Here is an 18,427-nt window from a genome sequence, read left to right as displayed (position 1 = left end):
AAATCATAGAAAAACATCGATTCGTCCAGTAAAAAGTAACGAGGCGTTTTGCTGTTTGATAACTTACAAAAAAAAATCCCACCACCCCCCTTTTTTCAAGTCGGTCAAAAGGTACATATACATATTACACTCATATATACTGACTTCCGGTAGTGCGGCGCGAGCGCGTGCAGCGCGAGGTCGCGGCGCGCGGCGGCCAGCGCGCGCAGCAGCCGCGCCCACAGCGCGCGCGCGTGCGGGTGCGCGTGCGCCGCGCGCCGCAGGAACCGGCACACCAGCGCCTGCGCGACACACACAAGCGTCACTTCATCTATTTATCATTTATTTATTTAACAATTTATTGTACCACAACAAATAAAAAAAGCAATCACAAATATACAAAATATAGAAGATTTATAAGACGCTCGTCCCGGCTCCGCCCGGATATTGAACGAGATAAAAAGTATCCCATCACCCAAGTCAGCTCATACGCTGTCTGCATAACAAATTTCATCAAAATCCGTTCCGTAGTTTCAGCGCGATTGTCGGACAAACACCCAAACAAAGAAACTTTCACAAAGTGTGATGTACGAGTATGTCATTAATTACTTTCGTCGCGTTTTATGCGTCACTATAATTTCTCATTGTGATTACTTGAATCATTTTTTTCTTAAACCGGCACCCCAGCGCCTTACATACCCGTCCCTTTCTAACAGACAGCATCTGCGGCAGTCTATCTCCGTAGAGCAGGCCGGCGAACATCTTATTCACCAGGTCATCCTTATCCTCGTCGAGAAGGTTCTTCACCGGCACCGGTTTCTGGTTTATCGCTAGATTCACCACCTGAATGAAAAACATTATAATTACTAAAGAAATGTTGGTTTTGAACATCTACATTATACGGGAGTCGAGCACGATTCGGCACGAATTTGGCCAGCTCGCACCGGGGAAGTACCACACCCACACAGGAGACCGGCGTGAAGCAGTACCATGCTGCTGTGTTTCGTACGGTGAATGGACCGGAGGTCCGTTTCTTTGTCCCCCCCCCCCTTCTCGTTCCATTCCTTCCTTCCAGCCGTCAATCCTTTCCTTATCCCTTCCCCCATTAAAGCAGGTAGACAACACCTCTGCTCTGTTCACGGCCAGTGGTGATCGTTTACCACCAGGCGAACCACCAGCTCATTTACCCCCCAGTTACATAAAAAAATGATATCTCAACCTGTCTCTTATCGACGCAGTCACTTTTGGGGCTGTCCTGCTTGGGCCTCCTCTGCACCGACTCTATGTTCTTCAGGAACACATTCGATTCATCCTCTTGGCTCTCGGCCTCCTTCTGCGCCGCTTCTAGCTGCTTCTGCTTTTCTTCTCTTTCCTGTTATATTTTTTAATTAATAATATATTTTATTGAATGGAGACAAAATGTTCGATTATTATTAATGTTTTTCGTGATATAAAACTTTTTGAATTGCTATCGTATCCTCCTACTAATATTATATGTAAATGCGAAAGTTTGTAAGGATGTGTGTGTGTGTTTGTTGATCTTTCACGCAAAATCTACTGAACCGGTTGCAAATTGAAATTTGGTACGTAGCTAGCTGGACAACTGGATAATCCTACGGGATACGGACTTAGCTAGTTATTAATAATAATGATATTATAGCAATAGATAAAGAAAAATGTTTGCTAAAGTAAAAACGCGTGTTTTATTTCTTTATCTCTTTCTATCTTTCTTCAATTCAATTGAAAAATAATCCTTGTTAAGTTTTACTTAACATCATTATTGTCTCTGTGAGGCAGATGAGACATAATAAGTTAAAAGTAACTTATTCAGGCACTCACCTTAAGTATAAGCGCATTGGATATAGCCAGTGGATCATTGAGTTCCTCCAATCTCAGCAGAATGAGGTACAGGGCTTCGATGTCCAGCAAGAGCTGTTTCGTCCTTCGCATTTCACGCGGCACCTGTAACAAAAAAAATATATATAAATAATTATTTTTAACAAACTTGACCACCTTCAAATTGACAGAGAAAACAAATGATACCAATGGGAGGCACCAGCTCTAAAATAAGAAAAAGTATCATAAATATCGGTTCAGCCAGTATAAAGTTATGAGGTAACACACAAAAAAAATATAACTAATTTCAACTGAAACTGAATGCATTCCATATTTCTTTATTTTATACTAGCTGCGCCCCGCGGTTTCACCCGCGTAAGTCCGTATCCCGTAGGAATATCGGGACAAAAAGTTGCCTATATGTTATTCCAGTTGTCCAGCTGTCTACGTACCAAATTTCATTGCAATCGGTTCAGTAGCTTTTGCGTAAAAGAGTGACAAACACACACAAACATCCTTACAAACTTTCGCATTTATAATATTAGTAGGATATATGTATATTTTTTTTATTTTTCTCCTTTCTTTCTCAACAGCCTTACCCAGTGCTAATCACATTGAGCTTTACTTACCTATTCCCCCCTATTTTTTTGCATTTTTTTTTATTTATTTTTTTTTCTTATGATCATACCTCAGCCGGGTGAGTGGTGCTGGCAACACTTGGCGCCCGCGAGAGCCTGGAGGCCGGCGGCTCCGAACCGACCACCTCCACGTCGATGATCTTGCGAGGCGCCGTCACACTGCCGCACTGGAATGGGGTAATTCAATAGATTATAATAAATTATGATTCAAAGATAAAACACACAAAAAAACGCTATTAAAATTTTAAAACTTCCTTTTTTACGCCTATACAGCTATCCTTTCCGGTGGAAAGACTTATGTAGACTATGTTTTGCACACTTAATATTTATAAAAGTAAAGTCCCGTGTCCCCTACGGGGGTATGGGGCAGATGATATTATACATCTGTTTCACTGATCGATTTTTTTTATGGACAAGTAGGTGATCAGCCTTCTGTGTCCTGCCAGACCGAGACATTTTTTTTTTTATTGTCCCCACAGGGAATCGAACCCAGGACCCCTCGGTTCTACGCGCACGCGTTTAGCACTGTACCAAGGAGGCGTCAACACTTTCATACTTTCCCACAATTATTACACATTTTTTCAAACCTTCCTAAACATTTTTTTTACATTTTTCTCACATTTTTTCACACTTACCCACATTTTTTCCCATTTTTTTTTTTACCCCAAACTCACCTGCAATTTCCCCAACGAGTTCTCAAACTGCGTCGGCACGTACGTCCGCGGTGGATCCTCGCTGGTGGAGTTGTGCCGGTGCGAGTTGTGGCGCTCGCGCGCGTGTCTGTCCTCCTGTTTCACGCCTGAAACGGTGGACGGGTTCTGATCAAACTTTTCCGAGTGTGATAAGAAAGAATATTTAAGTACATATCGCTACATAGTATGAAACAAGAGTCGTTTTCCGCCGTATGTGTGTCTGTATGCATAGATCATTACAATTACACAACAGATTTTGATTGGGCTTTTTTTAAATAGATAGTGATTCAAGAGGAAGGTTTATATGTATAAACCATGTATGCACCCGTGCGAAGCCGGGGCGGGTCGCTAGTATTTGACAAAACTGTCCGAAAAAAATAAAGTTTATAATGAAATTGCTAGCAAATTTTAATATTTTAAATTTTTTGCAATATTTGACATTTTCGCGCCACCGGAACTTGGTTTTTTTTTTAATTGGGCTATGCAACTCAAAGAGTTTCCCAATTCGAACCAGTGAAAGTACATACATTAATAAAAGGAGATAAAATACATTAATTGCTGATATTTAATAAATAAAAATTTTTCAAAAACCTGAACCGCTTTCAAATCCTTAAAACTAGACCAACCTTAAATGGGACCACATGGAAGGCACCAGATATTAAATGAAAAAAAAAAGAATCAAAAAAATCGATTCATCCAGTCAAAAAAGTTATGTGGCAACAAACACACAAAAACATTACAGTCGAATTGATGACCTCCTCCCTTTTTTTTGGAAGTCGGTGGAATACTCACCACCACTATAGAAGGGATGGTTCTGTTGATTCGCTTTATGCGCCTCCTTGATTCCGGCCTTCTCCTTGTTAGCTTGCCTCTCCAGAAACACCTGCAGTTAAATAAAAAAAAATTATATTCAATTTTATAGAATACTAGCTGCGCCCCGCGGTTTCACCCGCGTGCCTATGTGTTATTCCAGTTGTCCAGCTATCTACGTACCAAATTTCATTGAAATCGGTTCAGTAGTTTTTGCGTGAAAGAGCAACAAACACACACACACCCACATCCTTTCTTAAAAACTTTCGCATTTATAATATTAGTAGGATAGGATAATTAAAAGGATGTTAGTAGAATAGGCGGATAGGATTAGTTGGACAGTATATTTTATTATATAATACCTTTGGATTATAAATGTGAAAGCTTGTTTTACGTACCAAATTTCATTGAAATCGGTTCAGTAGTTTTTGCGTGAAAGAGTAACAAACTTACAAATACACATACACACACATCCATCCTCACAAACTTTCGCATTTATAATATTCTGTTCTGTTTCTCTTATTATTTAGGAGTATATGAAATAGATGCTGGACGACTCTAGAGATCAAAAGAAAAAGATACAGTCCCAAAGTTTTCCACACACACTTCTCTCTCCCTTTGTTAAATATAAATAATCGGGGGGTCCAGGGGATAAAGCTATCTATACAAAATTTCATCCAAATCGATCGAGTAGTTCCTGAGATTAGCGCATTCAAAAGAAACAAACGAAATATACTCTCCAGCTTTACATATTATAAAGCTGGAGAGTATATACAGGATGTTCACTTTGTTCAATTTTTCAACTTTTCTAAAATCTTCAATTTTTTTTATATTCGTAATGTGCACAGGGTGCTCCACTCACGGTATAATAGAAGTCGTGTATATAGGGTGTTCCGGTGTTCAGTTGCAACATCTGTATATTGATCAGCCACTGTTTCTCGCGCTGCGTCATCAGACCGGCGTAATCGTCCGACTCGCTCGCCGTGCTGCTGTCGTCGTTGGAGTTTCGACTGAAATCATTTATTTATTTATTTATAAAGCATTTCCAACAAAGAACAGATAGATATGAGAAATTTTGTACAGCTCGCTTGAGCGTGCATGATTTTCTGTAGCTTAAAAGAAAGAAAGAAAGAAATAAATAAATAAAGAAAGAAAGAGTGTTTATTTAACATCAAAAACAATCTTTACAAACGAATTCTAATAAGGTGGATTTATATATCCAATCGGTGTGTTGTTAAATAGGGTAACTACTCAGCGTGTGCACATAATGGCCAGCGCTGACCGCATATTGCCTCCAAACAAACTCTTCAGCACTTTTACTAGGAGTATAACTTAAATTTTTAGTTTATAGCATTGAAATGTTTTATAAATGAGAAATTTTGAAAGAATTGAAAAAAATCGATCACGTCACACATCAAAAAACTCGGGTTCGTATCCCGCCAATACGAACCCGAGTTTTTTGCTTTATTTAATTTAACAAAGGCCGCGTTCCATCGATACAATTTTGTAATCATTGAAATAATGTTTCGTTTTGGTTGTGATGGTTCTTAATCATCTCAATAGATGGCGCGGGGTGCCCCTTAGGCACATGAAACCGAAAGGGTAGAAGAAATTCGATTACTGTGGCGGGTTCACGGGCAAAAAACGCAGGTTCGAATCCCGCCTCGTGATCAAATTTTTTTTATTTATTTCAAAATGTCTCTAGGAGCTCAACTATCGAACTCACCTCACAGCGTTCCCGAACCCACCGTTCCGCTGCCCGCTGAGCATCGGATGAACTATCTGATTATTGAAGTTCCTCGCCAGCATTGGATGGTGGCTGGCGTTGTAGTAGCTATTGTACACCAGCATTGGATGCGTGTTCTGTATCATCTGGACCAGATTCTGCGATGTAAGCGGTTTGCTCTGCGAGTTGCTGTACACCCGGCTCTTTATCTTCGGCTCCGTTCTCTTCTTCACCGGTGACGTGGTCGGGTTGGGCTGGCTGGTTTTCACTTGGTTCGTCGGTTGGTTCTTCGCGTGGTTCATTGGCGCGTTGATCGGTTCATTCTTCGTTGGGATTGTTGGCTGTAAAGTTGGGATTGGATTGTAGGAAAAACAATCATACTTTCAGACTACTACTAAGTTTCCGCCCGCGGCTTTGCCCGCGTAGTCGCATGAAAGATAGGCCCGGGGTTTTCCTCGCGTGTTCCCGTTGCCGTGAGATTTCCGGGATAAAATCTTTCCTATATCCGTCTCCTAGTTCTAAGCTACCTCTGCATAGATTTTCAGCCAAATCGGTAAGTGTGTTTTTGAGTTAAAATAGTGTAACTAACACCACTTTCTTTTATACATATAGATTATAAATGAGTAAGGAACTACATACAGTATTCGAATTTCAATTTAAATTTGTCCATATGAATATCCCATAAAAAAAGTTTTAGGCTCTAAATTAAGATAATATTAACTAGCTTTTGCCCGCGACTAAATAGATGTCAATATAAACCTTCCTCTTGAATCACACTATTTATTAAAAAACCCCATCAAAAACCGTTGCATAGTTTTCAAGATTTAAGCTTACATATATGTAGGGACAGACACAGAAACGGACCTTGCTTTTACTATGTAACAATATGGCTACTCACACGAAAATTCGGGTTATACTGGTTTACACCCTGATTGAAGTTTTGTCTCGGCATTCCCATACCAGGTGGGGGTGCCATCATTCTCGGCTGCCCCATTCCCATATGCTGATACTGATTTTGTGCAAAATTCCCATTGGGCATGATTTGGTTCACATTCTGACCCATCTGATTCATATTTTGACCCATCTGGTTCCCGGTTTGTCCCATCGGGTTCATATTTTGACCCATCTGATTCATATTTTGATTCATCTGGTTCACATTTTGACCGATGGGGTTCACATTCTGACCCATTTGGTTCACGTTCTGTGCCATTTGATTCACGTTCTGACTCATCTGATTCACACTTTGCCCCATCTGGTTCATATTTTGACCCATCTGGTTCATGTTTTGACCCATCTGATTCATATTCTGACCCATCTGGTTCACATTTTGTCCCATCTGATTCTGCGGCAATTGATTTTGATTCAGTTGGTTCTGAAATAACTGGTTCTGATTCATTTGATGCATGTTCTGACCCATCTGATTCATCTGCATCATGCCTTGTCCCATTTGATTGTTTTGAAACTGATTCATTTGATTATTCTGCATGTACTGATTCATTTGTGCCATTTGATTCATGTTCTGATTCATCTGTCCCATATTCTGCTGCAAATGGTTCTGGACCATTTGATTTTGACCTATAATCTTGTTGACCGGTTGGTTCATTTGGTTCATGTTATGCGCCATTTGTTGTTGCGGCGCAAATGGTAGTGAAACGGGCGCCTGGAGACCTGGTGGCCTCTGTAGGATGACTGGAAATCTAGGCTGAAATTTATAATGTTCGTAAGAGATATATGTAAAACAGAAAAAAGCATTATTTATAACTATTTGACAAATTGTACAGAGCAAAGATGACTCGTTAAATGTGCCTTGCTGTTAAGGTAGTAAAAAGAAGGAAAGTGGAAGGAAAGTATCGTGTTTTTTTCCACCTCATTAAATGAAGTTTGCTTTAAAAATAGTTTATACTACATATTTAGTCATAATACTCATATACTGTTTATCCAAACAGTACTAGTCGAGGTCTAGCACAATGTGTTTTACTTTCATACTAGCCGAGGACTAGGACAATGTGTTATGCCTTGAAGATTTTTGCAATCGTCTGCAAACTAACTAAAATATTAAAAATTTTTTAGTTAGTCACAACATTTTATGCACCATAATTTATAAAAAGTACTTAATATATTAGACCCAGTGCTTGTGCTCTTGTGGTGTCAGTACTGGACGGTGTACAATAAAGAAATTTGATTTGATTTAGCTCACCTGGAAATAAGACTGGTTGTAATTCTGCGGCGGTTGGTTCTGCCGCAGCTGCCTTTCGAGTTCTTCCACAGTGCACACATTTTTGAGTTGTGGAACTGGCTGTAAATTTAATCATAAATAAAAATACATCGCCTTAGGCCCGTGAAGCCCGGGCCTAAGGCGATGTATTATCAGGGACGCCAAAATTTTTAAAATGACCAAATTTTTTATAATAATTGTTATTATTTTCATTATTTTATACACACACACACACATATATACATATATATACTGTTACAAAAGATAAAGGGCGCCATATCGTCTCGGGCCTAGGGCGTCCTCAAAACTAAATCCGCTACTGCTTTTATCGTAATCTTTTATGTTAGATCAAACTGCACATGGTGTGAAAATATGATTAAAATCAGTCAAGTAGTTTAGGGAGTCCATCGAGGACAACCAACGTGACACCTAATTTATATACATTCTAGACAATATAAAGGCGGCAAATATTTAGATATGCGTGTATTGTGATAATGTGATAATGTGATGTGTGTGTGTGTGTATTCATAGAAATACTTACAGCTGGTGGTGGTGGAAAGAAATCGTGCCTCCAAACATTGGAACTCAGCGACGCGCGCGGCTGCGGCTCGTTCTCGTCGAGTACTAACTGGGACAACGATGCCTCTGTGAATTAAAAAACATTTAATACTTATATGAATTTTCATTAAAAATTTGTATGTTTTAAAGGCCGGCAACACACGAGCGGTGCTTATGGGCGGCGGACATCATTTTCCATCAGATGAACCGCCTGGTAGTTTGCCTGCTTAGATTAAAAAAAAAAACTTCTTTTTTTCAAGTAATATGCATTAAATAAGAAATTAAAATTGTATAGGTACATGTATAATAGATATAAACTAAATAACCATTATTGAAAATGGTTAATAGCTATATTATTTTGAGCTTCTAGATATATTGGCAAGTAACACATGCATAGAAGTAAACTCAACCAATTTTGATGAAATTTTGCATTTTATGTGTAACTATTTTCAAGTGAGTGACTGACACTTAATTATACGCAACTAAATTAGCCTTCACTCCCCCTAATAACTGACTAGCTGCGCCCCCCGGTTTCACCCGAGTATCTAGTATAATATATAATATCGGGATAAAAAGTTGCCTATATGTTATTCCAGTTGTCCAGCTGTCTACGTACCAAATTTCATTGCATTCGGTTCAGTAGTCTTTGCGTAAAAGAGCAACAAACACACAGACACACATCCTTACAAACTTTCGCATTTATAATATTAGTAGGATAGTAGGATGGGAAGGGATAGGATAGGATAAATGATGTCAATTGAATGTTTCCCTCCCAAAAGCGAAAGACTTTCTTTCATTTTATCATTCTTACTTTCTTATTAAAAACTCACCAAGCCTAGAGTCAGCCTCGTCCATCGCATTCTGCCGGCGGCTGCTCTCGAGCTGCTCCGCCAGGTGCTCATGTTCCACCTCCCAGTCGAAGTCGTCCGCTGGAAGAATGATAGAACGGATGATTAAATAGATCCGGCTCGAAGGACCAAAAATAAATATGGACAGTTTCTAAATCGGCGCAATTACTGGACGCAACAACAGTTTATTCTTTGAGTAGTCGTAAGAACTTAGTAGTAGTAAGTAGTAAGAAGGCATAATATTATTTGTTTTAGATTTGTCATAAATGAACTGATCTACGTTTTGATTTAACAACTTTTATTCTTTCATTTATTTACTTATTTTATTATTGACATTGGTTAATGGACAATTTTGTTATTTAGCATGCTTGGCTAAAACTATGTTTTATCTGTAATGATTAAAATGACAGAAGAATAGGTGGTATATATATTGAATTGCAAGTTAAGTATAATTTGTACTATTTAATTATGGAAGCCCAATAAAGCAGATGAAATCCATAACATCTATAATCCATCTGTAACATTATATTTAGTTTCTACACAATTTTTAGTTCAGTTTTTTAGGTATATAGATTTAAGAGAAAAAAAAATTTATAACTAAAAGAACTTTAATTAAAATAATTATAGGCAAAACAATTAGCAAGAATGGAACAAGAATTAACAACGTAAGCATCTTAATATATAATTATCCAGTGTCATGATGTACATTTTTGATGAAATTTGGCATTTTATGTGTAATTTGGTCCAACTTGTGGTATAGGATGGTTTTTATTTCGATTAATTATCCCAATAATTTGTAATCTTAACATTTTTTAATTATTTATTATTAGCCACAGCAACGCATGGCCGGGTATGCTAGTTAATCTATGAAAAGCAACATGAAGTAAGTTTGTTTGTCCATCTTCCACTTGACTATATATTTTATTGCTACTGTAGATAAAGTTATTATTTACTCACAGTCCTGTCCGAATGTCTCATTATTGAGAGCGTCATACTCTTCCTCCGACGGCTCTGCACAATCATCATCGTTTAAGTTCTGAAAGCGGAACACAAACTGATATAGATTCATAATTTTTGCTTTGATGATTTGCACACTATATTTATCATTAAGAGACCTACTTAAATTAGTTATATTTGTATCTACAAAATAAATAAAACACTTAATGAACATCAAAACACTTTAATGATTGAATCAAGTAAATTGTCTCGCTGTTATACAGAGTAAAAAAAATATTTAATACTGGAAATTCCAATGCAGATAATAAGATATGCTCATGAAATTATTGTATTGTTACCATACGATAAGTGTGAACTAATTTTATCTGTTTGAAGTGGGTAAAAACAATGTATAAAAGAGTCAGTTACACACAAATATACAAGTGAAGCTAATAAAGGTGTGCAACTTTGAAATTTAAGTTTGATGCTATTATTTACGCCATTATTTTATGCCATCAATCCATACTAATGATATATAGCTGAAGAGTGATTGTTTGTTTGAACACACTAATCTCAAGACCTATTGGTTCAAATTGTTTTAGTGCTAGTTTAAAAATTCAACTAGTAATAGTCCATTTGGAATGAAGGAAGACTACATAAGATCACATTTGATGTGGGTAAATCCATGGGGCTCAGCTGCAACTATTTATGTATTAAGCATTTGACAATTATTTTAGAATTATGATTAAAATATTATCAAGTATTGAAGAGTGAGAATTACCTATTTCTCTGTTTACTTAACAGCTTACTAGACCTTCGCTGTCTTAATCAAAAACTGACTTAAAATATGCTGTAATTGCCATAGGCTTAAGAGTATATGTTTATTTCTTATCAAATTAAAAATATATATCACTCGTTAATAAATTACTATTACTAACAGTCTACCCCAGCTTCACCTATAGTACACATACAGCTAAAACATTCAGGGAAGTCAAAAGTTCTTTTAGTTAGATATAGATGTGTATCCTATGGTAGAAGAAACTTTTGAAACCAGTAGTTTCTGAGATTAGTGTGTTCCGAATACTCTCTTGGTACATTTTGTGTTGTTTTTTTTTTTCATATATAAATAATATATATATAGCCTGTGATGACTTTGCAACAATGAAAGCAGAAAAAGCAAGAACTATTTTATAATTAATTTTTAATGGCTTTGAAAGTGCTCTACCATATTTGATTGTGTATAAGATGATATGTATTTGTTTCAATAATTAATTTTCTGCAAGGGCCAGTAGACTACCAAACTTTAAAATACATAATCATTAAATCAGGATGTAATAAATTATGTGTCTAGAGCACAATAACTACAATGTATTTATGAAGAGACTATATGTAAAAAAATTGTGGTAAAAAGATAGGAGGTTATAATGTGCTATGTGTACCACTGAAACCCTACAGCAGTTGTCATGAAATATGAATAATAAAACCATATTTTTCAAACAATATATGATTAAGGTGTGTTAAAAAAATATTGCATAATATTGCAATGATATCATACAGGTTAACATTTTATACAACATAATTATAAAAGTCTGGACTATTTAATTTTATTGGTACACTAATAACATTCTTATTAGATCCAATGTACATATGATGCATAAAAAAATATTGTAATATTAAAAAAATACACTTTATTAAACAGATAAGCTATGATTTGTATACTCGTACACCCTGACATCATTTATAGCAAGCAATCTTTGAATAAACGTGACTAATATATCATATGGAAGGGCATTTCTACGTTAATGTATTGTTGAGTCTATAACGAACAAGTAGCACAAACAGCTCTCGTTCTATCACTTTATACTTAACGTAGTACATATCTGAATCAAAACAAGGCTCGCTTTCAGAAAACAACTACTCTTTACGTAGTTGCATTCGTTACATTCAATATCACATATTTCCAAGAATACAAACAATTCCAAGATTGTACTTTGAACAATATACGTATTTATAAGTACACTATGTTATATTTACCATATTATATCTAGGTGGTGCCCCACAAATAGAAAATAAGGAATAAAATAACAATTTGTTTCAATGTAGGTTCGATGGGCACGCTGGCACTTATGTTCTAGAGATAAATATATGGTTGTTGTATACCAAATTGAATGTCTCGTTACGTGTATACGTTTAAAAACTTACCGACGACGAAGTATCGAACCCGAAAAAAGAATCTGCCATTGGATTTTTTCATATATCATGGGCAAAAATGACATGACTTGTCACGCTACTGTGTCGCAACGGCGCTAGCGCCATGTCGAAATATCGTTCGGAAACTTCAAGTCATAACTTAGTGTCTACAGATTATAAAAAATAAGAAAGATAACAAATATAGAACGATCGTGAACTATTTATCGTCTCAAGAAAAAGTTACATATTTTAAATCCATCATTTAGTAATTTTATAGTAACTTAAAACTTAACTTTTTTAAAGTACAGTATTATAAATAGCCCGATATTTTTCAGGCATCAATTTTGTCAATGGGGTTTGGAATACTAAATATATACTACACTACTAAATATATAAATAAATATTTGAATATTTTTAAATATGAATACGAGTTTTATGTTACCACTAATCATTCTCACTATTCTATTATCATATAACTAATTTTTCTTTTGTATTTATAATTTTTACTATCATAAAAATTTTGCTTTTGAATTACAAGATTTATATTGAAAAACATAAGACGATCTCGAACTCATTTATAAATAAATTGTGAATCCTTCGGTTCTGAATAAGTTATAAAAAAAATATCATATCATAATAAATATCATAGTCATTAATACGTATATAAAAAAGGCTGTGTGATCCAGTAGCCTCTAATTTCTAAATTTCCTTCTGTATTTAGGAACTAAATTCAGTAAAGTTTGATACCCGCAATCTGTGATTCGAATTAGTACTGAATCTGTGACGTAAGACTAAGGCATAGTAATTTTTTAAAATTTTAATCTGTGGTAAAATTTAAATGATACCTACTTATTTGGTTTACACTAGCAATTTTTCATAATCAAGCCAATAAATCAATAATTAATTTATAATGTGTTAATGTATTGCAATAATAAATTAAGTAAATCAGTCTGTAGATAGTAGACCAATAATATTCATTCTTCAGAATTCGTGACAGTAAATAAAATATATATTGCGATAACGTTACTACCAAAAAGTGGGATAATACTACGGATAATTACTACCCATTTTCTGTCAAGAAATGTTAAATTGATCGAAGTAAACAAACTTAGAAATCAAAGGTGATATTTCTTTTAACTGGTTATTTCATATAATATCTACATAAAGTTAATAAATATTATACAAAATATATTAGGTAAGTAAAACTTTATAGATTTAATCTTGTCAGTTCAAAGTTTAATTTGTATCTTAAATACTTTATCTATATTATCTTAAAATTGTAAAGAAAATTTTATTTTAATTCAATCATTGGTTCTTTTATTATTTTTCCACGTTTGTTGTATGAATAATATTTTAATTGTTTAAATTTAAATCGTGATAATCTGAACTTCATACTACCTAAATAATACGTGACTTGCACCGATACGCATCGTTACCTTATGTCTTTTCTTCTAAAACCATATTTATGTATGTATAACTTAAGCCATTTTATATGGTCACAAGAAAATCCTTATTATGAAATTTAAAGAAGTTATTGGAAACACTTTTTCACATAAGGGGACTAGAAATGCTATATAGGGCTGGCTGCACACACATCATAACCACACAAATTACTAAAACATCTATTGATTGTATTACTTTACTTTAAGAATAATTTGGCAAGCAATTTGAATGATTGCCTATATATTAGCATACTTATTAACCATTAGAAAAATATTTTGAAATGTTTTTTTCTAATGCAGCGGATCATATTCTTTAAGGTATTATAAAACTAATAGCTATGCCCCGCGGTTTCACCCGTGTAAGTCTGTATCCCGTAGGAATATTGGGATAAAAAGTTGCCTATATGTTATTCCAGTTGTCCAGCTGTCTACATACCAAATTTCGAATTGTTAATGGAAGAGGGAGAAAAAAACAAAAAGATAGTCCATGGGGGTTCTTTAAATATTTATTGATTATTATATTCCATTATTTTCTTAACTTCCACCAATATTAGCTTAATTGGTCCAACTTTATCAGCAGTCCATTCTTAAGTTTATGAGAAACAAAAACAGCTATTGATCTTCAAATGCTCACCACAAATTTTTATTAATTTGATTTATTTATTTATTTTCAGCCATGGCTCCACAAATTGTAGTCGCACAAGGGATCATGAGAGGGAAAGAGTGTACCACACCATGTGGTAAAAGGTATTACAGTTTTGAAGGTATACCATATGCAAAACCACCTGTCGGAGACCTTAGATTTAGGGTAAGTGATTTTATTACCCTGCAAAGTTGTTTCATATAATCTATATATATCACACTCTAGCCTCCTGTTTCTAGACACATAAATCATACCATTAAATTGCTCTGTTGCAACAAAAGACAAACAAACAAACACACTTTAACTTTTATAATTTAAGTTAATATGGTAATTTTATTGAATGGTGAAGGTATCAATTTTTTTTTTAATTTATTCAATTTATTCTTTTATTAAATACAAATTTTTCTTCTTTATTATATTAGTGTAAATGCAGATTTCATAAAATTTTTATGATTTCCATATTAATGTCTATAATTCTTTACATATATACATGTAAGAAATCAAAGAGAGGATTTGTTAAAAATTAATTTGATCATAATTAGAATGTCCTGCAATTCTACACAACTGCCTAATTGATATAGTCAGTTGATAACAAAGACTATTAGCAAAGTGAGGGTAGTTGGGTAGAACATTGAATAAAGAATGTTTGAACACTGTTGAATATTATTTTTTTTTTTTATGTCATAGCGAGCAACTGAGCTTGTGGTTCGCCTGATGGTAAGCGATCACCACCGCCCATGAACATTCGCAGAGGCAGTGCCTCTGCGAATGCGCTGCCCGCTTTTTTGGGGTAAGGGAAAAGGAAAGGATTAACGACTGGAAAGAAGGAATGGTCTGGGACGGGTGAGGAAAAGGAAGCAGGCCTCCGGCTCCCCCACTCACCGTACGAAACACAGTGGCATGCCACTATTTCACGCCGGTTTTCTGTGGGGGTGTGGTACTTCCCCGGTGCGAGCTGGCCCAATTCGTGCCGAAGCGTGCTCGACTCCCACAAAATTATTATGTCAATTGAGTGTGTCAATAGTAATGTAGGTATTTGTGAAATAAATCAGTTTTGTTCCTGATCTTAAGATGGCGTATTCTTTAAACACCAAGGCACAATCCGTACGAATGGGCCCCATTTCAAAGTGATTCATATTTTTATATGATTCTATAGCTAAACGAGTTTTGACAACTTATGAAAAGCGTCATCTGTATCTTCACAATTATCATCCAAAATCACAATTATTCATCCAACAGAATATTAAAACACAACCAATATCCGACATACAATAAAGCTGAAAAAGTTGTTTGTTTGAACACCCTAATCTTAGGATCTACTAGACAAAATTCAAGAATTCGTTGAGTTGAGTTGAGTAGAGCCCTGAGTTCTGTAGGTTAGAATATACCACAGGTTAAGCCTTAAAAAAAAAAATTAAAAAAGCTTGTTAATAAAATTTCAATGATACGAAATCTTTAAAGCCATACCTTTCTTATTCCAGGATCCCCAGAAACCAGAACCCTGGTCTGGTGTTCTGGATGCAACAAAACCTGGTAATAAAGCCATACAGCTCAATGCGGCAGGTGGCATAGAGGGCTCAGAAGATTGTTTATACCTCAACGTATATACCCCGAGTTTGCCATCGGAAAAAATAGAAAAACTCCCGGTTCTATTTTTCGTGCATGGTGGTCGATTTTTAGTCGGCTACGGGGATTATTACAGGCCAGACTATTTGATCCGACATGACATTGTCATAGTAACCATAAACTACAGATTAAGCATATTTGGATTTCTCTGCCTTCACACTCCAGTGGTACCTGGCAATGCCGGCGCTAAGGACACAATAATGGCCCTAAGATGGGTCAAAAATAATATAGGGAATTTCAATGGAGATGACGGCAACATTGTTGGGTGCGGAGAAAGCGCGGGAGCGTGTATAGTCGACTCGTATTTGACGTCTAAAATGGCGGATGGTTTGATAAGTAAAGTCATCTGTCAATCGGCTAGCTTATTGTCAGATTTGTATCTAATCAATGAAGATTATGTGGGAAAAGCGAAAGAAATTGCTAAAAACATGGGTGAAGATATATCTGATACAAGTGAATTGTTCGATTTCTTTTCTAAAGCGTCTGTAGAGGATTTAATTTACGCGTACACAATGTGCGAAGTGAATCGCGATCCGTTTATATTGAATTCGTTTTTACTTCCGGTGGTTGAGAGAAAGTTCGAGAACGTGGAAGCGTTTTTCGACGAATACCCACTGGAGTCGATAAGAAATAATCGATACAAGAAATTGCCGAAAATCCTCACGGCGGCAACACACGAGGCTGCGTTGTTTATTCAGAGACATGAAGATGGCAGCATTAATTTCAATAGAAACTTGCGTAAATTCATACCTCGATATTCGTTTATCGACACTGAATCGTCCCGGGCGTATAAAATCGAAAAACGGTTAAGAGAACTGTATTTTAAAGATGCAAACATTGAAATGGGAACGCTCGAAGAATATTTGACTCTGATATCTGATACATATTTTTTAAGAGATATAATGTACGAAGTGGAGACGTTTTCCCAAAACCAAAACGACTTGTATCTCTGTAGGTTTGATTATCCAGGTAGTATGAACACTAGGGTCATGAAAAAGTTGGGTTTCAATGGGACAACGCATGGTGATTTGATACAGTATATATTTTATAAGGAGAAGAAGGCGAAATTGTGTACGGAAAGCGATATGAAGGTAGTCGATATGCTGACTGAGGCATGGTGTAATTTCGCAAAGACTGGGTAAGTGTAGTCATCCTACTAATCCGATCCTACCCTACTAATATTATAAATGCAAAAGTTTGTAAGGATGTGTGTGTGTGTTTGTTGCTATTTCACGCAAAAACTGCTGAACCGATTGCAATGAAATTTGATACGTAGACAGCTGGTTAATATCATGGTAACACTGTGTTATATCTGTCACAAAATCGGGTCAAAGGCTGAGGGTAGATGCGATTTCCATAATGCTTCCCTTTTTTTCTATGTTTTAATGCAGATGAAGCCAAATGCCAATCCGAAAGCAAAACATTATTAAAATGAGTATAGCTGTTTAAGACATACAAGTATCATTGGCTATCTTTTATAATCTATGGTTCTATTATAATTTCATGTTAAAAAAAACATTGAAATCACAAATATTTGTATCAATTAGAATTTAAGTGTATAATAAAGTTATAAATATATATATATATCTACATTTTTATTTCAGAAAACCAACATGGCGAAATCAAGAGGTGGACTGGTTGCCATACCTAAAAAATAGAAGGCTCTGTTTAAATTTAGCCCAATCTAGCATTCAATGTGTGCCCATACCTGAATATGAGAGAGTAAAAGTCTGGTTCGATCTAATAGGTCAAAGGTCAAAATTGTAAAATTATGATATATTTTATATTCATATGATTTATGAATGTTACTTAAATTTGTATAGGTGTTGGTATTCCGAAAATATAATAGTTTTTAGTTTGTTATACACAAACATGTAGACACACACAACAACTAACAAAAACACTGAACATTATAAAAAAGGAAATAGGAAAAACATAAATACAAACACAACAATAAGAGGAGAAAAAAAAAAGTAGCAAAAAGGTATGTAAACTTATTTTAAAAATGCTGTATTGTATTAGCAGAGTCTATACTGATAATAAAAGGCTAGAGCTGAAATGCACAAATTTATACAAACAACAAATCACTGGTCTCAGTCTCGTCTCGTAGGGTCCTAACCACTAGACGATCACGGCCAAAAAGTCTCGTCTCTAAAGTAAGAAGTTACCAAAGTAACCGCGATCTTAAGTCTAGTATTAATTATAGGGGTGTTAGAGTGGGATAACTTGGTTAAAATAAGGGATTCTAGCTCTAAAATCTATACTGATATTATAAAGCTTAAGAGTTT

At 35.6% G+C, this 18,427-nt stretch overlaps 2 protein-coding genes across 3 annotated transcripts in view; one reads left to right on the top strand and one right to left on the bottom strand.

The window, feature by feature from the left end:
- The window catches only part of LOC119838114, a 14,882-nt gene extending 2,316 nt beyond the window's left edge, over nt 1–12,566 (bottom strand). The window contains exons 1-15 of the mRNA XM_038363935.1: nt 12,441–12,566; nt 10,260–10,338; nt 9,285–9,383; nt 8,438–8,541; nt 7,879–7,977; nt 6,580–7,383; nt 5,682–6,022; nt 4,818–4,965; nt 3,938–4,028; nt 3,128–3,252; nt 2,504–2,620; nt 1,819–1,941; nt 1,199–1,351; nt 679–822; nt 145–281 (exon numbers count right to left, since the gene is read on the bottom strand). Of these exons, the coding sequence (XP_038219863.1) occupies nt 145–281; nt 679–822; nt 1,199–1,351; nt 1,819–1,941; nt 2,504–2,620; nt 3,128–3,252; nt 3,938–4,028; nt 4,818–4,965; nt 5,682–6,022; nt 6,580–7,383; nt 7,879–7,977; nt 8,438–8,541; nt 9,285–9,383; nt 10,260–10,338; nt 12,441–12,479 (2,603 nt within the window). The 5' untranslated portion in view covers nt 12,480–12,566. The remainder of the gene's footprint in view (nt 1–144; nt 282–678; nt 823–1,198; nt 1,352–1,818; nt 1,942–2,503; nt 2,621–3,127; nt 3,253–3,937; nt 4,029–4,817; nt 4,966–5,681; nt 6,023–6,579; nt 7,384–7,878; nt 7,978–8,437; nt 8,542–9,284; nt 9,384–10,259; nt 10,339–12,440) is intronic.
- A 704-nt stretch (nt 12,567–13,270) lies between these two features.
- On the top strand, nt 13,271–18,231 carry LOC119838050 (esterase FE4-like). 2 transcript variants are annotated; one of them, XM_038363856.1, is made up of 4 exons: nt 13,271–13,623; nt 14,545–14,678; nt 15,995–17,277; nt 17,744–18,231. In XM_038363856.1, the coding sequence occupies exons 2-4, from the start codon at nt 14,547–14,549 to the stop codon at nt 17,904–17,906; spliced, it is 1,578 nt and encodes a 525-aa protein (XP_038219784.1). In that variant the 5' UTR covers nt 13,271–13,623; nt 14,545–14,546; the 3' UTR covers nt 17,907–18,231. The 2 variants fall into 2 exon arrangements, with proteins under 2 accessions (XP_038219784.1, XP_038219785.1); XM_038363857.1 differs by having other exon boundaries at nt 13,271–13,549; nt 17,744–18,230.
- The last annotated feature ends 196 nt before the right edge of the window (nt 18,232–18,427 follow it).

This window comes from Zerene cesonia, unplaced genomic scaffold (assembly GCF_012273895.1).
Source record: "Zerene cesonia ecotype Mississippi unplaced genomic scaffold, Zerene_cesonia_1.1 Zces_u001, whole genome shotgun sequence".
Lineage (NCBI taxonomy): Eukaryota > Metazoa > Arthropoda > Insecta > Lepidoptera > Pieridae > Zerene > Zerene cesonia.
This window is presented reverse-complemented; position numbering and strand designations above follow the sequence as displayed.